Genomic DNA, 20762 nt, shown 5'->3' with positions numbered 1-20762 from the left:
TGTCTGTTGCCAAGCCTGAGATGTGTGCTCAGAGTGGGGACTCACTTGTTCCAGTGCTATTTCCAAAACCTTTGCTCATCCCTTTTAGAGTATGTTCTTCCCAGAAAGAGCATACGGAGACACTACTTGGTGTGGAAACTGTCCACCGCAAGGTAGACGCATCTTTGAAAGCCATAGCTCAGACATGTTATTTCTCCAGTTAAAAAAACAAACCACAAACAACAAAAAAAACCCACCCCACCCTATGTAGCACTAGAGGAAGTCGCAGATACCTTGATTTTGGAGATTTTGATCAGTGTGGTACTGTTGAGTCCTAAAGTCTACCCTACCATATAGAGATCTAACTGAGGTGCAGCCACACAGAGAAAATTATGTTGGGACCGTCACTGCGTATACCTGCCTGCATGTTCCCGCAGAGGCAGCCAAGCACATGATTCTGTCCTTAACCTGCCATCACCACTCCAGTAAATCTCCAGACACCCAGAGTACAATTACAGGACAAGAATTATCCAGCTGTAATAAGGGGATGAGTCAGCTTTATTTTGGCTTTCTGCTTATCAATTGGTTTTGGGTTTGCCAGGCTTTTCGTCTTTTAAAATGTTCAACAAGAACTGAACTGAATGTTCGTTCCTTTGACCTGAAAATTCAGACACTAAAAATGAAGTGTAATGCAGTAGACACGCACTCTATGAGGTTTAGCAATGCAGAAGAAATACTGGGGTTTTTTTTTGAGGTGGATCATTTTTGCTGAAAGCTAATGTTGAAAACACTGGTGAGTCTAGCAATGGATATTGTGCTCCTGCTGCTCTGTCCATCTGTTTACAATTGACTTCCAAATAGCTACTAAATGCAGCATTTTCCTGTTATATGTCTGAGATAGAAGCTTATTTTTGAATCTCATTTTAGAGACAATTTTGTCTTGAGATAAAAGCACTGTATTTATAAATGTGCTGAAAATTATACCCTTTAGAGGAAGATGCATTTTAAAACTCTTGGATCTCTATTTCATGCTGAATAAAGAGAAAAATAAATCCCACATCTATTTATAATACAGTAAATACCTATTTGCCCACAAACTCAAAGGGTTCTCACGTTTCACTAAAGTGATTTTTTCATATTATCTTTTTCCCATTGAAAAGATTCAATATTTCTTTAAATGAGGGTTCAGGATGCCCTAAACACTTATCCCACTGACTTCTTTTTTTGCACCACTAGAAAAAACAGGAGTTTGATCTGTTAAAATCTTATTTAAAACATTCTCTAGCTTCCCTCTGTAACCAGTGAATTGCAGGCAAGTTTCTCCCAGCTAGTATCATGATGACTAAGATGCTGCATTTTGTGGGAAATAAGGTAATAATTTTGCTAATTTCAAACCTATGCCCCTTGCAGCTTTAAAGAACAGAAATGCCACACATGCTTTTTAACAAGATAGGCTGTACTTTCCTCAAGAGCTCTAAGGCTTGCTTATTTGTATACTTAGAATAAGAAAGTTATCTGTGGTACTTGATACTGTCACAAGGATTTGAACAGCATTAAAGTCAGTATAAAAACAATATATGTTGTCTGCTTCCATAGAAGTAAAAAATAGCAGGCTGATGTGAATGAGAGACTTTGCATGTTTTCTAGTAAAATAGACTGCATTGAAATCTTTTCCTTGTCCCTAGGGTGAGTCCAGATCTTCATCCATGCAATTCTATTTTCTAGAAATTATACTTTAAATCCTTTATAAAAAAATAAAATAATTTAAAAAGTAGTATAAACCCAATTCCCCTTCAGATTAAGGGATACTTCAGTGCTTTCAGGATTTCTGACACTGCATCTCTAAAGGCTTATATTAGCATTAGGTTCCCTATGCCCTTTTGTGTTCTGATTTTGAAAATCTCTTGCCATAGCAACCCTGCACCTTCTTCCATTCAAGCACAGCTTGGCATGTGTGCATTTAGCATCAGCCATGGCTTTGGCTGCCCCGTATTTCAGGCAGGACACATTTAGGAAGTGAGGATGTTCCTTCGAAAGGAAACTCATCTAGAGCATTTGAGGCTAAAATATGGCATTTGAAGCCAGGCTGGAATAACTTTCTAATCATTCTGTGCTAAAATCTGGCATGTAGGCTGAAGCATGGTTTCTCAGCCAGAATAGTCTAGAGAATGGTATTTAAACAAGGCTGTGCTCACAAGAGTTTTAAGCTAAAAGTCAACATAGATCCACCTCTATAGTGGGACACAGTTGCATGTGAGACTAAGCAAAATGCAGTCTGTTGGACCATGTTTTCCATACTACATTGCTGCAGAGTTCAAGGTCTAGCATTCTTCTGAAATTTCCATTAACTACTCATCTTCACCCTTTGGTCCTGAAATATCTTCAAAAGTCTGGCTTTAAAGTGCTTTGCTGGAACAGTGTCAATGCTAAACGTATATCAAATTTTCAAATGCAACTATAATTCTGATCTCAAATGTTCTTTTCCAAACCAATTTGCAACTCAAATAGGTTCTGGCTAATTCACATTTGAGTTAAGTTTGCAGGGGGAAAAAGAAAAAAACAGTTAAAAATTATTGGGACCTGTCCAATGAAAATATTGTTTTGGAGAACCAACAGGAAATTATAAGAGAATTGGTCATAGAAGGATTTGTTTTAAAAATATTTAATCTTTTGGGGGCTCTTTTTATACTCTCCTATGCTGTGACTTATAAGAGATCATATCTCTAGTTTGTTCTGCACTAAGTGACTGTTTCCATATTTCTGTCACCTTTAATGCAAAGCTATGAGGAGGCAAATATTGCAAATGGCCAAGCCATGCTGTACCACTCCACTTCTGCTCGTAGCTGTGCCCTTGGATTAAGTGCTTGTTTGTACACAAAACTACCAGATTTGAGGGTGACAGATTTGGAAGTTCCCTCCAGTCTGAAAAAAATAAGATTTTTTTTAATATATTTATGTATATGCAGATACACACAAGGACACACACACACATATATATATCTGTGTGTGAGACAGAACCAACTGAAAGGTAATTAAGCCAGACCCATTTTCACCTTGGTAACTAATGCAATGTAAGTAGGTCAAATATGCTGTTATATGCTTTAAACTGGCATCTGCTCTGCATTAGGCTGCTCAGAGCCTGGCTTCAGGATTTCTTCCCCCTCACAGCCCCTCATTTTCATACATCTTCTCCCCTTTCCCTGCATCTCCCCCCATCCTCTTACAGTCAAAACCCAGCGTATACTCAAGCGTAGCTCCCATTCACTTAAACAATAATTTTCTGAGAATGAAGACTTGGTGGGAACTACAAGATTTAGATCTTCTGTGGCTCCTCAGTTATCTCTGACCCTCTTGGAGAAAGAATTACCCCCCTGCTTGATGTTTATAGCAGTGAGGGTTTAAGGAAACGCCACAATTACTTGAAAAGAAGATGAAGCTAATAATTTACATGGATTAAATCAGCCAGTAAATTATCTGGGTTTATGTTTTGACCTTCTTTTGGTTATTACCTTTTTCATCAGCAGTTTGAGCACACTGGATTTATGCATTTGTCTTTGTGAGCCTATCCTAGACTAGGAGAAGCTGAAAATTTACTCCATGTCGTCATCCTTCTGAGGTAGCACAATTTCTTGAGGCCATTTTTTTTGCCTTTCCTGATTTTTGACACATTCAGAAATCAAAGTGGAAACAAACAGGGTGCTGCGTTTTGAATGTGGAACAGAGCTTGCATCTGAATAGAGGCTTTTGAAGAGGCAGTCGCTTAAAAAAAACGTGAGGGACTAATACCAGCAAAAGCAGAGAAGGGTAAAGGTTGCATCTGTTTGCATGGGAAGGTTATGGCAGACCACGTGTGCTTTTCTCCCTCGTCCCTGCCATGTTCAGGGGCCTTTCTGACTCTGCTGCTTAGTGCTGTCCCCAAAATTTGCAGTGAGGACCAGGCAGAGGTATGTAGGGGGTCAGATGCTCTCAGTTCATCCTGCTGGAGAGTGCAAGGGAGCTTCGAGTGAATTTGATGTTGTCCTTCTGCCATATCCACTGAGGACATCATGCTGTCATCTCTCCCTGTGCCCACAGACACCCACCTTTGGACAGGACAGATGTTGCAGCAAACAGCTGCTACCTTGGTGGTCTGCACCTGCAGGACATGCTCCACGGCAGGAGAGGGTTGGGGCTATTCCAGAATGAAAGACTGCCTGGAGATGCAATTCAGATATCTCTTCTGCTTTTCCTTCTTCCATCTCTTGATATGCCCCTCTTTACAAAAGTAAACTTTCTAAGTATATGCTTAATTACCTCTACAGCTATAGTTACAATTGCTGCTGTCCGGCTAATGCTCCAGCTAACAAGTGCTCGAGTTTGCTGAAAGGATTTTCTTGTCTGTGATGGTGAAACCATGTTGATTTAAAAATTTCTCTTTCAGAAATCATTTGCTAATCTCCCAATGGCTTTCACTGACGAGCTTGACTGGCCTCAGTTCTCCGAGATCACCGGATTTCTGAACTCCACCATCGGGTAAGCCAGCAGGCGGCGGGCCAAGTCGTAGCGAGTCTCAAGGTCCCTCAAAGCATAGCAAGAAAGAACCCAAGCAGTGCTTGAAAGGAAAGATAAAAATGCTAGTCAGCTCTGCTTTTACTCTTTCTAAAATCAAGATTGGCATGGGACCTAGGGATTTTAAAAATCTTTTAAATATATAGACAATGCAGAGTACTCTAGCCCAGTCTTCCTGAAATTCAGGATAAGTTTTAGAGCTGTTTAAATGGTTATTTAGAAGGAGAAAAAAACCCCAAAGAAATAGAAAACAAACTCACTTTTTTCAATAGGCTGCAGCAGGGAGAAAGGGAGCACTGATGGAGCTAACAAAAATCGGCATTCTACTTTTCTTAAAGGTTTGGGTTTTTTTCTTTTTCCTTCTTCCTCGTGTTTCCTTTTTGCTGCTGAAACAGTGGAAGAAATGGTAATCCCAGGGTTGTTTCATGGTGTTCCCTTTTTTGGAGCAATCTTCCATCTTTCCCCCCCCCCCCCCCCCCTTTTTTTTTTGGCCACACTTAGAAGGAAGTAGCAAAAGAAGAATTTGGAAGTGCCTGTGACATAATTTTCTGTGTTACATTGGCTCATGTGGATGGGAAAGGATGCAGGTATAGTTGGAAGAAAAGAAGTCTCTGCCAGAAGGGAACGAAAATACAGTCCAGACACAAAGAAAATACCTTGAAATGCCTGCAGTTTTAACTGTGAAGTTAAAAAAAATATTCACAATTTTGTTAATCATCTTTCTGGCCAGCATTAAGAGGCCCTTGCCTCCTGCCAGAACTGAAGGATGCAATCATCAACAGTGGCCTGAGTTTCAGATAATTTTTATTTTACATGTCTAAGGTCATGAATACAGTGAAATGCCAAACCAAGCATGAGTCAAGCCTAAAGAGGCGCTCTACCAACAAAATTAAGAAGTTGGCAGAATGTATTTTTTTCCAGGAAAAATATCTGTTGCACCATACGCTTGTACTTTTTGCTTCTTTTTTTTCTCCCTGTGCAAAACCCAAGCTCAGCTACATTCACACAGTGTATGCTTGAACTTGACAAGCCAACAGAAAAGATCTATGCAGCCTCCTCTTTCAGCGTCTTTAATAATCCATTACAATGTCCAGCTACTCAAAACACAATGTTTAACTGGGCTCCAAAGCATCTGAAGTTCACCAGTGATCAGAGCTTAGTATTCACCCTGAAGTTGTCAGTGATAGGCCTTGGGTTGGTGTTCAGTTTTTAATCTCTTTTTTTATCTCCACCACATCCGGGAAAAAAAACCAAACCAAACCAAAACAAAAACTGTCTTTGGGACTTCAAGGTGTTTTTAAGAGAAATAGCTGAAAATCCCACACTGCAATGATTAAGCTTGGTGGGGACTGGTTGGCAATGTGCATTGGGGGGCTCCCCTTCACTCTGAGCCTGTGAAAGTAGAGACACAAACTGATGCAGTCCATGCCCATCTTTCCCACCCCTGATGGGTGAATGGGGACACCGCTTTTTAACTAATATCCTCTGACCGAGAAGGTCTGTTTGCTTCTTCTTGTCCACCCACCTGCTATGCTGAAAACTGAAAAGCTCAGGCATTTCTTGTGTAGCCCATTGCATGCTGACTGACTGATGTTATCATGTGTTTCTATGTAGGTAGTTACATTTTATTGCTGGTTTCAAAACTTATCGTTGCCTTCTGTTTCTATACATCCATCCTAATTTGCTGTTCTTAAGCCATGCTATTTAAGTTATCTGATTCCTTTGGTGTCTAAGTTCAAACACAAAATCAGCAGCCCCAGTGGGTAGAGATGACCATGTATGCATGGCTGGGGAGTGGTCTTCTCATCAGCTTCCCTTTGGGCTGCTCTCCTTTTCATTTGCATTTTCATTTTTCTCCACAGTGCAAAGTATAGGAGAGAACTAATCACAACCAAGAATAACCTGTTTTCTGATCAATCCATCCAAGATTTATGGCATTGGGAAATGGATGCCCTGCCAATATTTCTTCTCTTTTATTCACTGTTCCATAACAACTAATTGAAAAGTCAATTAGTGAGAAATCAACAAGATTGTTTTTATAAATGAAGTACAACAAAAAGGTTTTTAAACACTTTATCTGCAAGACCAGGATAAAAGTACCCTGGGTGGAACAGTTTCAAAGAAACTCTCCATCAGTTTATAGTTTCTGAGAGGATATCTTGGCTTCCATTTTAGGCCACCCTGTTCAAGATTAAAAACATTTATGACCGTAAGTAAGAGAGATGGTGAAATGGAAGGATATACATAAAGGGGCCACAGAGTTGTTCGGGGATGAGAACACACTTCATTTTTTTAATATCAGCTGTATTTTCATCAGTGTCATACGAGTTTAGCAACTTGCATTTTCTCAATTTATCTCAGAGGCTGGACAGACTCTCTGTATCTACGTTTACGCAGGAGAAATCGCTGTAATCACAGAGACTTACAGAACATTTCCCAAAATGGTATGTTAAGTTTTTTTCACTTTTTTTTAACCTTACAAGTCTGATACTTAATGTTGCATTAATTAACATCTTTCAAAAACAAAGAGAAACCCCTTCCTAATTGCATGCATTTCTTAAGGAAGAATAGAGAACAGCGCTTATTTAATTGGCGTCTCTTCTTCTGGTTCTGGGAAGGGAGGTGTATGGCTTGATCACTTTTATCCATGCACTAATAATTTCCACTGGGCTAAAAATCAATGTACCCCGCTGTAACTCTGGGGAGCGGGGGAGGGGGTTGGCCATGGCCAAAAGCAGGGATTTAGGGCGATGTCAGTAGTAGTGGTAGATCTAAAAACTGTGCCCTCCATCTCCTCTGGAGGCTGTGGCATGGTCCCCCCCTGCTCTGCACTCCCACAGAGGGATGCCAGGAGGGCCCCACGCTGCAACCCATGGTAGCACAGGGGACTCACAGGGCTGCCACACCAGCAGGCAGTCAGGGCACAACACGGTCATCAGTCTCATAGCAAGGGTGTCCATGTCATCCTGTGACATCCTTTGGAGCTGAAGACCAGCAGGTATCTTAATGTGCTATTAGAGCAGATTTTAAAGGAGTAATCAAGGATACAAAATTGCAACAAAACACTGTTAAGTTTTAACCGATTAATTAATTTTGTGAGGCTGGCTTAACAGTTCTTTCTATGAAATAACATCCTGTGTTGCCAAGGGTATATGCAGCACACCTCACCCCCGTAGAATTAAGTGTCTTGCATGGTACCTCACAGGAAATGTTTGTGTACAGTGAAGAAGAGGAAGATTAATACAAGGAATAAGAGGTGGGTAGAGAACCAGCTAAGCAGGGAAGAGCAGTGGGTTTGAGAGAGGAACCATGTCCCTCATGCATCTCTCCTGATGCTAACACTGCTTAACATTTGGAGTGGTGACCTTAGAGCAAAGACCAAGGTGCATGCTTGATGGCATCTGTGAATGATGCAAAGCTACAAAGTATTAACCGTATTGAAGCGGGTCACATCCTTACACAGGAATAATTTAGATAAGCTTGGGAACAGCAGTGACAGCAATTACAGCAAAGGCAATTGTACAAGATGTGCATGTCAGAGCTAATGAGGAGACTCTTGTCTGTAAACCAGTGGCTCATTGGCCAGAGATGGTGGAGGGAAGGCATTAGGGTGCAAAGAGAAATTTCAAGGAACAGCCAGGAGTGCAGGATAGAGCTGGAAAGAGACTAAGGAGGTTGCAAGAGGCATCATGCATGGCATTTTCTCTGAAAACAAGGAGACAGTCCTTCCTCACATAAACCACTGATAGAGATCTCAGAATTTGGTCTCCTTTGCCTAGAGAGGACCGACTTTGGTTGGGATACAGAGAAGGGCTTTGGGGACAATCAGGGCAATAGAGTCTTCTAAAGGGTTGTTAAGACACCTTGGCAATTGAGCAAAGCAAAAACTAAAAGGGATTATGGTTTTGAATCCTTTCGAGACATAAACACCACAGAGTGGGAAGAATGGTTTCAACTAAAGGATCGTTCTCATACAAGAGCATGAGTTTTCATTAATCCCTCTGTTGGGAATGGAAATTAAAGAAAAGAAAAAGTTACTATCAAGGGGTGAAAACCTAGAATAGCCCTCAAAGTGGAGGAGTAGGGGCAAAAAAGAAACCGTGAGTTGTTTCAAGACGGTTTGATTTGTCAAAAGGATTGTATGAAGGGATGACATTAACCTGTTTTAGAAACGAAGATTTATGATGTTAGCTTTTGTGTGTTGGATTAGGTGATGTCCCCAACAGCAGGTTTAAAAGATACTTGATTATTCTGTGATTATCAAATTGTGTTTCTATTGTATTTAATTAATTGTCATGCTTCAAAAGACTGGCTGCAGGAGCTTGGGAAAATTTATCCTCCTTGAGTAGATAATTTGGCTTTATGAGACGCTTTTCCTGTCCAACGGAGGAGTCATGTCAGCTGCAAGTCAAGAGCACTGCTGCCCCTAATGCTACTTACAAACTTGTTAAATGCCTGGGAATTCCAGTGACATTTAGGATCAGAAAGGGTCTGCCTCAGCCCCTCACCTCTGGCAGACAGAGATCTTACCAGGCAGAAGTTGCACAGACAGGTAGCGTGATGGCAGGAGCACTTCCAGGCTCAGGTGGACATTTTTGCCTAAAATATTGCTTTCTGGTGCCAGCACCAATTCCACTGGCAGTGCCTTTCATATGCCTTCCTCCTTCCTGTGCCACATGTGCTGCTCCTGAGGCTTTTGGTCTTCTGCATAAGTGTTTTACAATGTGTTTGGTGTCATGGGTCGGGTGCTTCTGACTTTCTCATCTGTAAGTCACAGGGCACTGCAGTTGGTGGCTCCCATTATTGCAGTCCTCCAGATGCGCTTTCTGGTGAGAGAACAAAAAAAAAAGGCCAAACTAGATGGTTAACGGATGACTAGGTGTCAATGGTTCTTCTAATTTTATATCCAGTTCACCTCAGTACCCAACACCTATTACCTTGTTCTACTCTCTTTACAGTAATATGGGTTACACTTTCTGCTCTTCCTTTTTGCTGATTCCCTCAGAGGCTTAAAAAACCCAAAACTCACTGTGTGCATCGTCCTTTTTTCTCTCCACGTATCTTCTTTCCACTTACACTACAGACGCCTGCAGGATATAAAAGGAGGTGAGGCTGTATCAGGTCAAAAGACTGAAGAAAATTGAGAAAGAAATTTAAAAAAGGGAAAAATTACAAGTGATGGAAAAATCCCAGGATATCTTCCCTCAGTATCTTCTCTTAATCATTGCACTGGCACCACATTGTAAAGGCTTGCTTTTACTGTCTCTTTGGCATAGCATTTTCCCCGAATGGGAGGATTTAAATGGCCACTTCCAGTGTCAGTAAAGCAAAAAGCTGCCCACCAATCTGACCTAGCCCCACCTGGGAAAACTTAACCTGCCTCTGAAAATGATGCTTCGCAGCCCCACATATATGCAATGAGAGGACAAGACACGAGATGCGGTTCTGACAGGGGAGGTGTGCAGCTGAGAGCCAGAGCCCAGGGATGACAAGCCGGCAGGGGGACCAAAAGTGATGCTTGTCTCCAGCATCCCTACAGAAGCACTAGCATGTGTCAGGGTTCACCACGGAGAGACTTTCCTTCATTGCCTTTCTCAGGACATGCATCTTCAGCCTGGAGGAAGTCAACCTCCGTGCTAGCAGGATTTCTGCCTTCCCTTTCTTGAAAAATCCCATTATTCCCTGGAGATGGTGGACCCTGCCTTCCTCTGCAGCTGGCTGTGGGGTAGGGTGCTCAGCCAGGGCCAGGGAGGGTGCCCCTCAGCTCTCCGTGTATCTTACCCATGGCCCATGAATATATTCACATCAGAATTGCCGATGTTCATTTTGGGTGACCCAGCTTTGCTCACCAGGCACCCACAAGACACTTGGTATATGAGATACAGGTTAATAATTTGTAAGAAATCTGTTCTGAAGGCCACTGTTACTGCCTTCAGCTTGGGGGTGCACAACAAGCAGCTCACAATCTGATTTAATGCTTTCCATCAAAATAGTTTGCTGAACAGTTTTCTATAGGGAATTTTTATTGGTTCATTGTTTTTGGTGGGGTTTTGGGGTCTTGCCTTCCAGCAGCTTCACACAGGGTTGTAGGCCATGTGCTACTTCTGGTTTTTGGCTGGGTGAGTGGGATCCTCAGGTGTGGATAGCTGGGCATGAACACGTGGAGTTAGAAAGTTCTTCTAAATGTTTTCTAGCCCTTGTTGAAGATCCCTTGTTCTGATAGAAGCATCCTGGTAGTAAAATGTGTTGTTAAAATATACCAAGAACTCATTAGATAAACATGGGGAAAGCGAATGCCCTCAGAATTTCTAAATAATTACAGAACAATCTTGCGATTATCATCCGTGTTTTCCATTACATACTTAGATAATGTATGCTGTTTGAAAACACAGATATTGTATATTCCTTTGTCATATGTAGTCTGCTCTGTCTCTTAGGATTCTTGCCTTTGACCAGAAAAATTAGGCCATGTTTACATCGAGCCATCAAACACCAGGCATCTCAATTGGCTTCAAATTCAGTTAAGAATTATTTTTTTTTCCTTTGTCTGTCTTGGAATTTCTAGTCCACCTGGAGTTCATTTTGGGAAAACCAGAGTTTTTTCTTTGCACCATTACATTTCAAATTGCTTTTACAATTTGAGAGCAAAAGATTGGAAGCCGTTCTTGTCCACACAGCATTTTTGGCACTCTTTCAGTGCATGTTAGTGCTGCTCCCTGTCAGCCACAAAAGGTCTAAGAGCAAGAAAATCAAGAACTGCAGCTCAAGTATTCCAAGGTTTATGAAATTTGGGGTTGCTCACAAGCAGAAACAAACACAACCCTGACTCCTCAACCAAACCAAAACAAAAAAAACACCCCACTGGTCTGAAAATGTTTGGAAAGCAACAGAGAGAGGGGCAGGAGAGATCCAGGAATAGCCGACAGGATATTCAACAGTATAAGGGTAACTGCTCTGCCCTATCTCTTTCTCTCTCTTGAATGTTTTCAACACAGATTGCATCCCGTACCACAAAAACTTCCTCGAAAACTCAATTTACCCATCGAAACAGTTTTCTAAAAAAATCCCTTCATTGTCTTGATGTTTTTACTTATTCTGTAATTGTGCTAATGCTCTCTACAGAGCTGCTTATAACTACCTACGCTTGTGGAGGTAATACATACCCGAGAACAGCTTCTTACTTTTCTGTAAATACCTTTCTAATTTCTAGAGATCCCAATGGTTTATTTGTGCTGGAACTGCAGCCCCAGTCCAGGAAGCCAGGCAGCAGAATGGCTTAACAGAGGGGTGTCGAACTCTAGCTAAAAGAGGGGCTATTAAACAGAAAAAATCAACTGGCAGTAGCTATGTTCCAAGCCTTATTTTCTAAGGATTTTGTGGGGCTCTTATTCTGCTGAAAAGAGCTTCTCAACAGAAGGACTGGATTTTGAATGGACCAGCAGCCCTCAGGAGAGAAGCAGCAGACAGATATATTCGGTTTTAGCTTGGAAGAACTGGATTATTTAAAACATAAAGGATTTCTTGATATATGCGGTTGGCATCACTGTGAGTGATAATAACAAAAGCATCGCTATTAAAATGCAGTGTATTATTGCTACCTTAGGGCTTATCTCTTAGATCTTTCCTCTATACCAATCCAGCAGGGATTTAATGATGTTCTGTCCACAAGTTTGCCCCCACGAGCTGCAGGGAAGACAGGATTTGCTCCTCAAAGCAAACTTCAGAAGCACAATGCAGAAGAGGAGAAGAAAGAGACCAGGGAAGAGGGAAGAGCTGAGTGAAGAATAGAGGGAATGTGGTACAAGGGGAAAAGGAGTAAAAAAAAGAGGAGAGTGAAAATACTGAAAAATATAAGCAAGTACAACCTGTCGGGTCTGCTTCTCTGAAGTTTATGTTTCTGTACGTTACTGTGAGGTGAGCTTCTTGCAGTCACAGTCCTAGTCTCATCTTAAAGCATAAAGCCTTTTTTGGCTTCTCGTTTGCTATCACTTTTACACTGCAGGTGATGGAGTTTGATTTGTGTGCGCACAGCCTTTAAAGACCTGCTAGCAAGTTTTATGCATAAAAGCTTTCCTAATTGGGAATGCTTTTCTCATTCAAGACATAAATGAAAGATCATAGGCACTCACAGATGCTTAGGTGTAGCTAGCTCTTTTGCGGGAGGAAGAAAGATTTGCATCCAACCGTTTGGCTGCCTTGCCATTGAAATGCAAAGCTTCTCAGGAGGGGTGCAGCTGGCCTAATACTACTTTTTGTAAGTCTGCCACTCATGGGGAGAGCAATGCAGACACCCAAACGCTGGTGTCTAGTGCTATTTAAGATGCTTTACAGTATCTTTCCCACCTCCAGCTGCCTTTCCAGAAGTGCACAATCCCTCAGGCATCCTGTGATGTATCTGCCAGCGCTGCTGCAGGTGTCTTGGATACTCTGGGATGTCAAAAATGGTATTTGGTGCCTATGTTTAGGACCTGAATCAGTCCCAACATGGTATAGCTGTGAGACGCTTGCTCTCTCAGAAGAGTGAGAACAGTTCCCTTTGCAATTTATAGGGAAAGTTAAAAGTAGATCGACTGTTGACAAGTCAGGTTGGCTGGTTTACAAGAGACTACTATGTTCAACAGATGGGAAGAAGCTGCTAGATCTGGATTAAAAGCCAGAACCAAACAACGCAGCACTTAAAAGTATTTGATTTCCTGAGTCCCTTAAAGTGTGGGACTCAGGTAGATGTAGCCTTACTTCCTAATGCTGGCACTCGAGAAGGTTACAGAGACGACTTGTTGTTCCATTTTTACTTTTAATGTTTATACATTTGAGGAAATATACGATGAAGTTAGGTTTTGCACTTCATTTTGTTTGTCACTACAGTGATGTTGTACTATTTCTCTTATTCCAACTACATGTGATCAGGTGGTTCTTCAGGAAACCTCCTCTATTTAATAAAAAGGTGAGTGTTCAACGGGATTAAAATGCTGGCTGGGGATACAGAAGCATTGCTGAGGTCCTACTTCTTCAAAAGAAACAAGCAAAGTACTGTAAGGAATGCATTATCCACAAGTACCCTAAAAAAACAGTTTCCCTTGGCCACAGTGCTCTGAAGCACTGGCTGTTTCTTCTGTAGTATAAATATTTATCAACAGAAGAAAAACTGTTCTAAAGTATGGATGTCACTGTCTCCAGGGTCTTGATCTCGGCCCAGTGAAGCCAACATTAAGCCAGGATTTCAAATTATTTTAGGGACAAGACTACGCCTTTCCCTAAATCTGTGCTTCATGTCTCCTAGGTGTGTTACTCCTAATCTGTACCAATGTAGGTAGACATGGGCCGGTCCATGTGTTATCTCCATATGGATACGACTGAGTAGCTACTGGGCAGTGAGAGGCAGCAGCTCTCCTGTTCAGGCAAATTTGGGTGGGCTGTGGGGCAGTTGGGGTTTGATTTAGTTTGCTTCATGCTGATACAATTCACATCCTAAGGGATTTATTGTTCTTTTCTCTGGAAAATGCAGTAATGAATCCTTGCCCTCTAGCACTGATCTTCAAATCCCGATTTGATCCTGAGCCTCATCCTACCTACATAAACCTAATTGTTAGCCAACGTAGTCTTCCTCTCCCATCTCTGATTAAAAACTTCCCATCTTGATTTATGTCTTTGCCCCAAAATGAAACTGCTTGATTTTTCTTCTGAATAATACAAAAAAGATATAAATCCAGCAGGAAAAACAGTGGGCAAGACAAGTCCATGAGGGGCAAAATGGAGAAGTAAAACCCCCTATATTTAAGAAACTTTACTAAAATGCAAAACTATAGTGAAAAAAACCCAAACAAACAAACAAAAAAAAACCCAAACAAAAAAATCCCTCTTCTAAAAGTAAAGTAGTCATCTGAGCATTGGCCAAAGCAAATCCAAATGTGATCTCATGCAAGTGTAGTGCGTGTTTGTGATTCAGACATTGAAAACGAATTTCCCCATTAATAGAACTGTGTATTTTTCTTTTAGCTTGGCCAGAAACCAGATGCTGGACAATCCGGCCATAGTTATCTACGCTACGATTGGGAATGATGTCTGCAACGGGTAAGGTGTAAACTTAATTCATATTTACAGTAACATAAATTTGGCTTCTTTAGAGTACTGCTGGCTGCTTGGACATTCATGTTCCATTACTTTGCGCTTCCCCATGATGGCATTTTTCTTTGCTATTGGTCTGTGCTTCATTCTTACTTTTCTGCTGCAAATACTGGTTGTTGCCTTATCTGTATTTGTCATAGCCACCTACCAGTCCTCATTTGGAGCTTGTCTTTCTTTCTTTCTTTTACAAGCCAGTGATGAAGTGACAAACGGTATGTCTGAAGTAGAGTATTTCTAACTTAGCAGATGAAATGAGGTATAACAACAACAGGAGGGGAAAAAAAGAGTTTAAAAGCATGTATATCTGTCTTGCCCAGTGTGTCACCTCCTGTCAGGAGGGAAAGCGTGACTGGTTTACCTTTTCTGAGGAATGACAACACCGTCCCCTGTCGAGGTCTATTTTCACCCTGCCTGTACTGTGCGCTGCCTGCAGTCTTTGCTGTGCTCTCCTGACAAGGTGTTTTGTCTTTTTGGCTTTACTCGCGTCACGAGCTCAGCAGGTGAATGAACTGAAGCTTTCAAAACTAATAGTTCTGGCATTATCCATTAGCAATGTTCGCAGGGTCACTAAGAGGTCACTAGTTGGATGCTTCTCTTCTTTCCAGTAGTGAGAAGGCAGAAAACACCTTGCTGCCAGGCCAATGCACAGCACATCTGTACCACGGTCTTGATTTTGCAGGTGGTCCGAGTGCTGTTAGTGTAACATTATTTTCACCATGATGAATCTTCAGGTTTTCTTTTAAGTGGAAGAAATAAATCTGACTTAGGCAGAGACTTTCAAAACACTCTTTTTAATCAATGACACAGTCTCAGCTAAGTCTCCTTCTAAAGCTTTTGAAAAGTCCCACCCGCAGGTTGTATAATGAAATTGGAGCTACTACACAGGCTGTCAGGCTTTGCCATTAAAATATCCTGGGTTTGGTATCCTAAAACTTTGCTTAGCAGCAAGTGCTTGGGTTGCAACTTCACACACCAGGTGTTGCACTCCAGAAGCCACGGCCAAAGGCCAGGCAGGGCTTTCCCTGCCACTGTGGTGCTTGAGAGCCCTCAGAAGTGGGCTCACACAGCAGAAGTGGGACCTCAGGGGCCACCTTTCAGGCCTTTCCCTGGCACCACCAGCTCCCTGGTCATGTGCGGGCCGCATGAAGAAATAACCTCCCATGAAACCTTCATCCTTGGCATCTCACCCCTGCCCAGAACTGCCAAATCTGCCCTCAGCACCATCCTCTTTCCTTGGGAAGGATGCACAAATCCCCAAAAGTAATGCCACCACCCTTTGACTGAGTGGGAAAAGCAGTCACAGAGCTCCTGCTACTTGCTGACCAGACTGTCCTGGGCATCTGATTATTGAGAAGCTTATGGAGGTATCATTACGACCACCCCCAGAATGATGAGCCCCTCCCCAAATAGCACCTTTGCTGAACTCTGTGGCCCCTGCCACAGGGACTTTTGAGGTGTCTTCTCCCAGGCTTGGCTCAGGATCTGTTGCACATATATTTGAATTCTGCTGTTTCACTGACTTTGCTAAAAGCACCTCTTTTTCCTTTGTTTTATTCCTCATTCTGCAGGTTATTCTTTTCACTTCCCCTGTCTCTAACTCTGTTTTCTAGTCTTGCCTGAAGCAAAAAGAATTTTTTCACAAATTTAAACCATTTTGGTCTTGCCTCGCCCATTTGTATATTTCAAAACAGTATTTATTACTTGGAACTCTGCTGTCTTTTTATCCCAGCATCCATTACCTGGCAGAGACACTTTTGTCTGCCCAAATTCTCTCTAGTGTCTGTTTTCTTCCAAAACATTTGCAGCATCACAAGAGGCTATCAGGCTCTAGCGACCCCTGTGACTGCAGCAAGGGAAGATGCTTCAGCTTCTGTAGCAACATGCTGTTTCCACTGAGTGGGAAGTACAGCAGAGAGAGATTTTTTTCAGTGTCCAGTCATTGTATGTAGCTGCCCTGGCTCTGATGTAACCACAGAGGTTACGGAGGATGCAGAGCATCCGATGGGCTTGACCTCAAATCTAGAGTTTGACAAATAAAAACCTCTTCAAGGACAGCTTTAAACTGTAGTAATAGAGCCTTTCTGGCCTTATCCTGTATTTTACCTTCAAAAGAGTGGTGTGCTGAGCACACTGGAGACGCAGCTCTTAGCCAAAGCATTGTTAAAATGCCAGTATTTCATCCCATGTGAAGAGTGGGGCAATGAGTAATATGGATGTTTGTAGAGGAGAAAGATAATGAAATTGGCAGCCTGTGTTACATGTTCCCAGTAGTCTCCACACTGTGGTGTCCAAACAGAGGGGTTAGAAAAATAAGGACAGATGGCAATGGTATCTCTCAGCCCACTGAGGTGTAAATTTGGGACACAATGTGGGACACACAGACCTAGAACAAAAAAAATCAGACAAGAAAATAATGAGCACCAGCCGTTTCAAATACTGTACAATTATTGCATGTATTAGTTGAGCCTGGGCTAAGGCACTATTTCTCCAGCCTCTCTTTCCCAGCTTTGCAGTTATGACATCAGCAACAGAGAGGTGACAGCAGCAAAGTGGGGTGAGCAGGCAGCTGCCGGGAGGGAACCTGTATGAAACAGCACTGGCATCCAAGGCTACCAATACCAAAATACTGCTGCACCCCTCTGGCCCTAAAAGTAGCATGTGAGCCTGAAATACCTCTAGCTCCTTTGTCCTGGGCATACCAGCCCTCTGCAGCGTGCTGGAGCTGAACTCCTGCACTGCAGCTCCAACCCTGCATGGACATGCATGTGGCATGTGTCAGTGTGTGCATGTGGTGTGCTTGCTTGCCAGCTGGCCACCTATGCCAGTAGCCAAAACCCTGGGCATGTAACAGCATGTGGCTGGAAAGCAGATAGATGTATGGCTGAAACATTGGCTGGGGGGGATATTTATTTGGGCTGGGGTCATGGGGAGGGGGCAGTCGCTGCCCCGCAGGGTGTGGCAGGCCAGGCCCATGAACTCTATGCAGAAGGAGGGCGGAGAACTGTGTTTGGACTATGTCAGACCCTGTCACAAGGGACTGAAGGAGGTCTGTGTGGCCAAAAGAAGCTTTTCTCTCTGGAGAAGCTTTGCACACATTGCACGAGGCTGTCTGGTCCGTCTGTGTTATGTGTGTGAACAGCTAGGGTACCCGTGGTGTTAGGGCATCCCGGGAGCTGTGTGCGCATCCAAGGATATTACTGTGTATTTGTGTATTCTAGGGGGACAGGGAGTGTTAATTTCCTAGCCTTGCACAGAAAAGAAATGTGAAGAAATGCCCTGAAATATCTGCATGACTTCAGCGGAGAATGACAAGAGAAAGCAGAGTTATGAATGTCGTATTAATTTTGGCTCACACTGACATGTTTACTTGAGGCAGAGGACTTACATCAGAGCGGTATTTTGAAATCAAGTGCTGCAACACCTGTAGGCAAAATGATGTAATTTAAGGGGAAAACCAGTCTTATCACAAAACTGCCTTGTTTGGATGGCTGTCGCAAGGATAACCTGAATCTTAATGCTGTTTTTCAGTTCTACTTAACCAGAGAGTCTCAAACGCTTCAGCAGCACGTACTGCATTAAGACAAATTTCTGGGCCTAGGGAACTCATCTAATTATTATTTTGTGTGCAAAACACAGCCCACTGAAGAATCCCAAATCCTTGCCAGGGAAAGTGGTTCTCCCACATGGGACTCGGCACCCACCACAAACATTTCTAATGCTTCAAGACAGAAGAGCAATGCTTTTGAAAGCTCCTGCTTCCACAGCGTTCGTTGACAAGAAAGCCTACCTGATTCCCCAGAAGCTCACCTGGCGCTGCAAGCATCGAGTTTGCCCTTCTCTTACCCCTGGGACGCCGTGAAAGAGATTAAAGGCCTTTCCAATGGAAAGGACCTGGATGGATCCTCCTGGCTTCCTACCACTTTCCTACCAGCCCATGAGAGAGATGGGAGCCACTAAAGCCATAAGGATGGACATTAGTACAACCTCATGCGCTACTTGGAAGGACATCCCCCGTCTTTTTTCTTGAGCAAGGAGATCACCTCCTCGGTGGGTGTTGAGGCTTTCTCTTTGACCACCTTGGTCCAGCTGAGCTGCACCACCAAGGCAGGCCCGAAACTGTCACAAGAGCCTGCTTCCCAAGGTGCATGGTCCACACATTGATGTGCTCCAAATCCTGGCTATGGTGTCCTTGCTGCTATTTCTGGGGGCTCTTTTTAGAGCTTATGCTGCAAAATGCATGTCTTTATTGTCTTTCCCAATTCAAAAAAAGCAACTTCAGGACTTAAACGCTCTGCTCCTTGTGTCCCGGGGAGGGCCAGGGAACCCTGGAGCTGCCTGGGGTTTGTGGAAGCATCCTTATTTCCATCCCACTGACTCGTCACTCTGAGAGAGGGCAATGGGGCATCTCTGGACAACAAGAGGCTTTTACCCAGAGCTGGCTCCCCTTTGCCTTCTAGATGTTGCCGGAGCAGGGCCTTGTGGAGCTGGGGTCTCCTCCATGCCAGAGACCTGTGGATCCTCTCTTACTGGGATGGGACAGCCTTCTTGGGGCTGTGTTCACCTGCTTGCTTATAGCCCCTGTTATGGACCTGTGCACCATGAGAGCGTGGCGATGGCTCTCAGGCAGAGAGCTGGTGGATGGTTTTTCTGTAATAAGTGGTTGTTTTAATAACATAACTAAAGCAGTGTTCTCTAGGCAGCCTGGGGTGGTTTTGCTTGTTTGTTTTTCTTATGTAAGTTAAATTCTATTTCAGCTTCAGTATTCCACATCCCCACCCCCCACCCCTGTGGCTTTTACAGAAAAATGCAAGAGCTTGGGAGGGGACAGATGACCCAAACTGACCGAAGAGGTAGTCCATGCCAAGCAATGTCATGCTCAGGAACAAAAAGGGAGAGGAAGGGATTTCAGGGGCATTGGCCATCTTTTGCTCAGGAACTGGCTGGGCATTGGTCTCGTTATGGGAGGTGATGAGTTGTTGCCTTTGTGTTACTTCTTTTGCTTGCTTTCTCTCTTCTTCTACTTCTCCCTTGCTTATTGAACAATAACTTTTTTTTTATCTTGACCTCCAAGTTTTCTTGCTTTTGCTCTTCCTTTTCTCTTGCCCTTTCTCACTCACCAGGGGTGAGGGAGAAGCACACAAATGTCTGTGTGATGCTTAGCTGCCCACCAGGGCTAACCCACAACAGGAGGCCACTCTAAAAAAGGGATGCACCTGTCTGTTTATAGCAGGGACAAGGGTTGCACTGAGGGAGGTTTCTGTATCGTTTCTGATTTTAGCAATAACACTGAAAGACTAAAAGAAATGGCAACATTTTTATAAGGTTTTACTTAGCTAACTTAATGTGAAAGAGCAGCAAAGAAGAAAATGCAGCTGGTTCAGGTGCCTTTTTGGGGGCACATTATTACCTGAACACAATGTCCTCTTGGCACCCTCTTTTTCTGCAGGAACCGTGACACGCTGGCTCACATGACTACACCCAAAGAAATGCTCTCCAACGTGATGCAAGCTCTGCGATACCTGGACTCCCGTCTTCCAAACGGCAGCCATGTGATTTTGACAGGCTTGGTAGATGGCCGCTTTCTCTGGGATAACCTGCATGACCGATACCATCCTCTAGGTAAATATGAGGTATTGTGGGGCTCCTCCTGGTTACCTGCCTGCTTGTGTTGTCTTCTCTCCCTAAATAATGTATTACTCCATTGACAATTTCAAGAAAACCTGATAAAGTGGAGTAAATCTGAGAAATATGAGACAGATATTGGCTGTGCAGTAGAAGTAGGAGAGCCAGTTTACCATCCTGCCTGGTTGCCCCTCTAGCCAGACCCACTCAGCTCCAAATCAGGCTCAGCACATGTTGTAGATGTGGAAACAAGCTGTTCTGCCTCAGCCTTGGCCAAACATTGTGGCTGGCCGGCTTGCACTTCATCCTGGTTGCTGTTACAGGTGGAGCTGGACATTTGGTGAACACCTCCACTCACTGACTGGTGGATGTCTTGGTAAAACTGGATGTGGATCAGGACAGAAGGTTTAAGTCAGGGGATTGTGAAAGACTGGTTAGATATTAGAGAAATAAATTTTCTGCCGGCACTGGGTGCCTGCCACCTCCTA

The 20762-nt window shown here is 43.1% G+C and overlaps 1 protein-coding gene across 2 annotated transcripts in view; it reads left to right on the top strand.

The window, feature by feature from the left end:
- AOAH (acyloxyacyl hydrolase) overlaps window positions 1–20762 on the top strand; it is an 85005-nt gene that overhangs the window by 45638 nt on the left and 18605 nt on the right. For both annotated transcript variants that reach the window (XM_037383771.1, XM_037383770.1), the window contains exons 13-17: window positions 4400–4491; window positions 6889–6971; window positions 13435–13471; window positions 14524–14598; window positions 20099–20271. In XM_037383771.1, coding sequence (XP_037239668.1) covers window positions 4400–4491; window positions 6889–6971; window positions 13435–13471; window positions 14524–14598; window positions 20099–20271 — 460 coding nt within the window. The remainder of the gene's footprint in view (window positions 1–4399; window positions 4492–6888; window positions 6972–13434; window positions 13472–14523; window positions 14599–20098; window positions 20272–20762) is intronic.

The sequence above is a fragment of the Falco rusticolus genome, chromosome 4 (genome assembly GCF_015220075.1).
Source record: "Falco rusticolus isolate bFalRus1 chromosome 4, bFalRus1.pri, whole genome shotgun sequence".
Lineage (NCBI taxonomy): Eukaryota > Metazoa > Chordata > Aves > Falconiformes > Falconidae > Falco > Falco rusticolus.
This window is presented reverse-complemented; position numbering and strand designations above follow the sequence as displayed.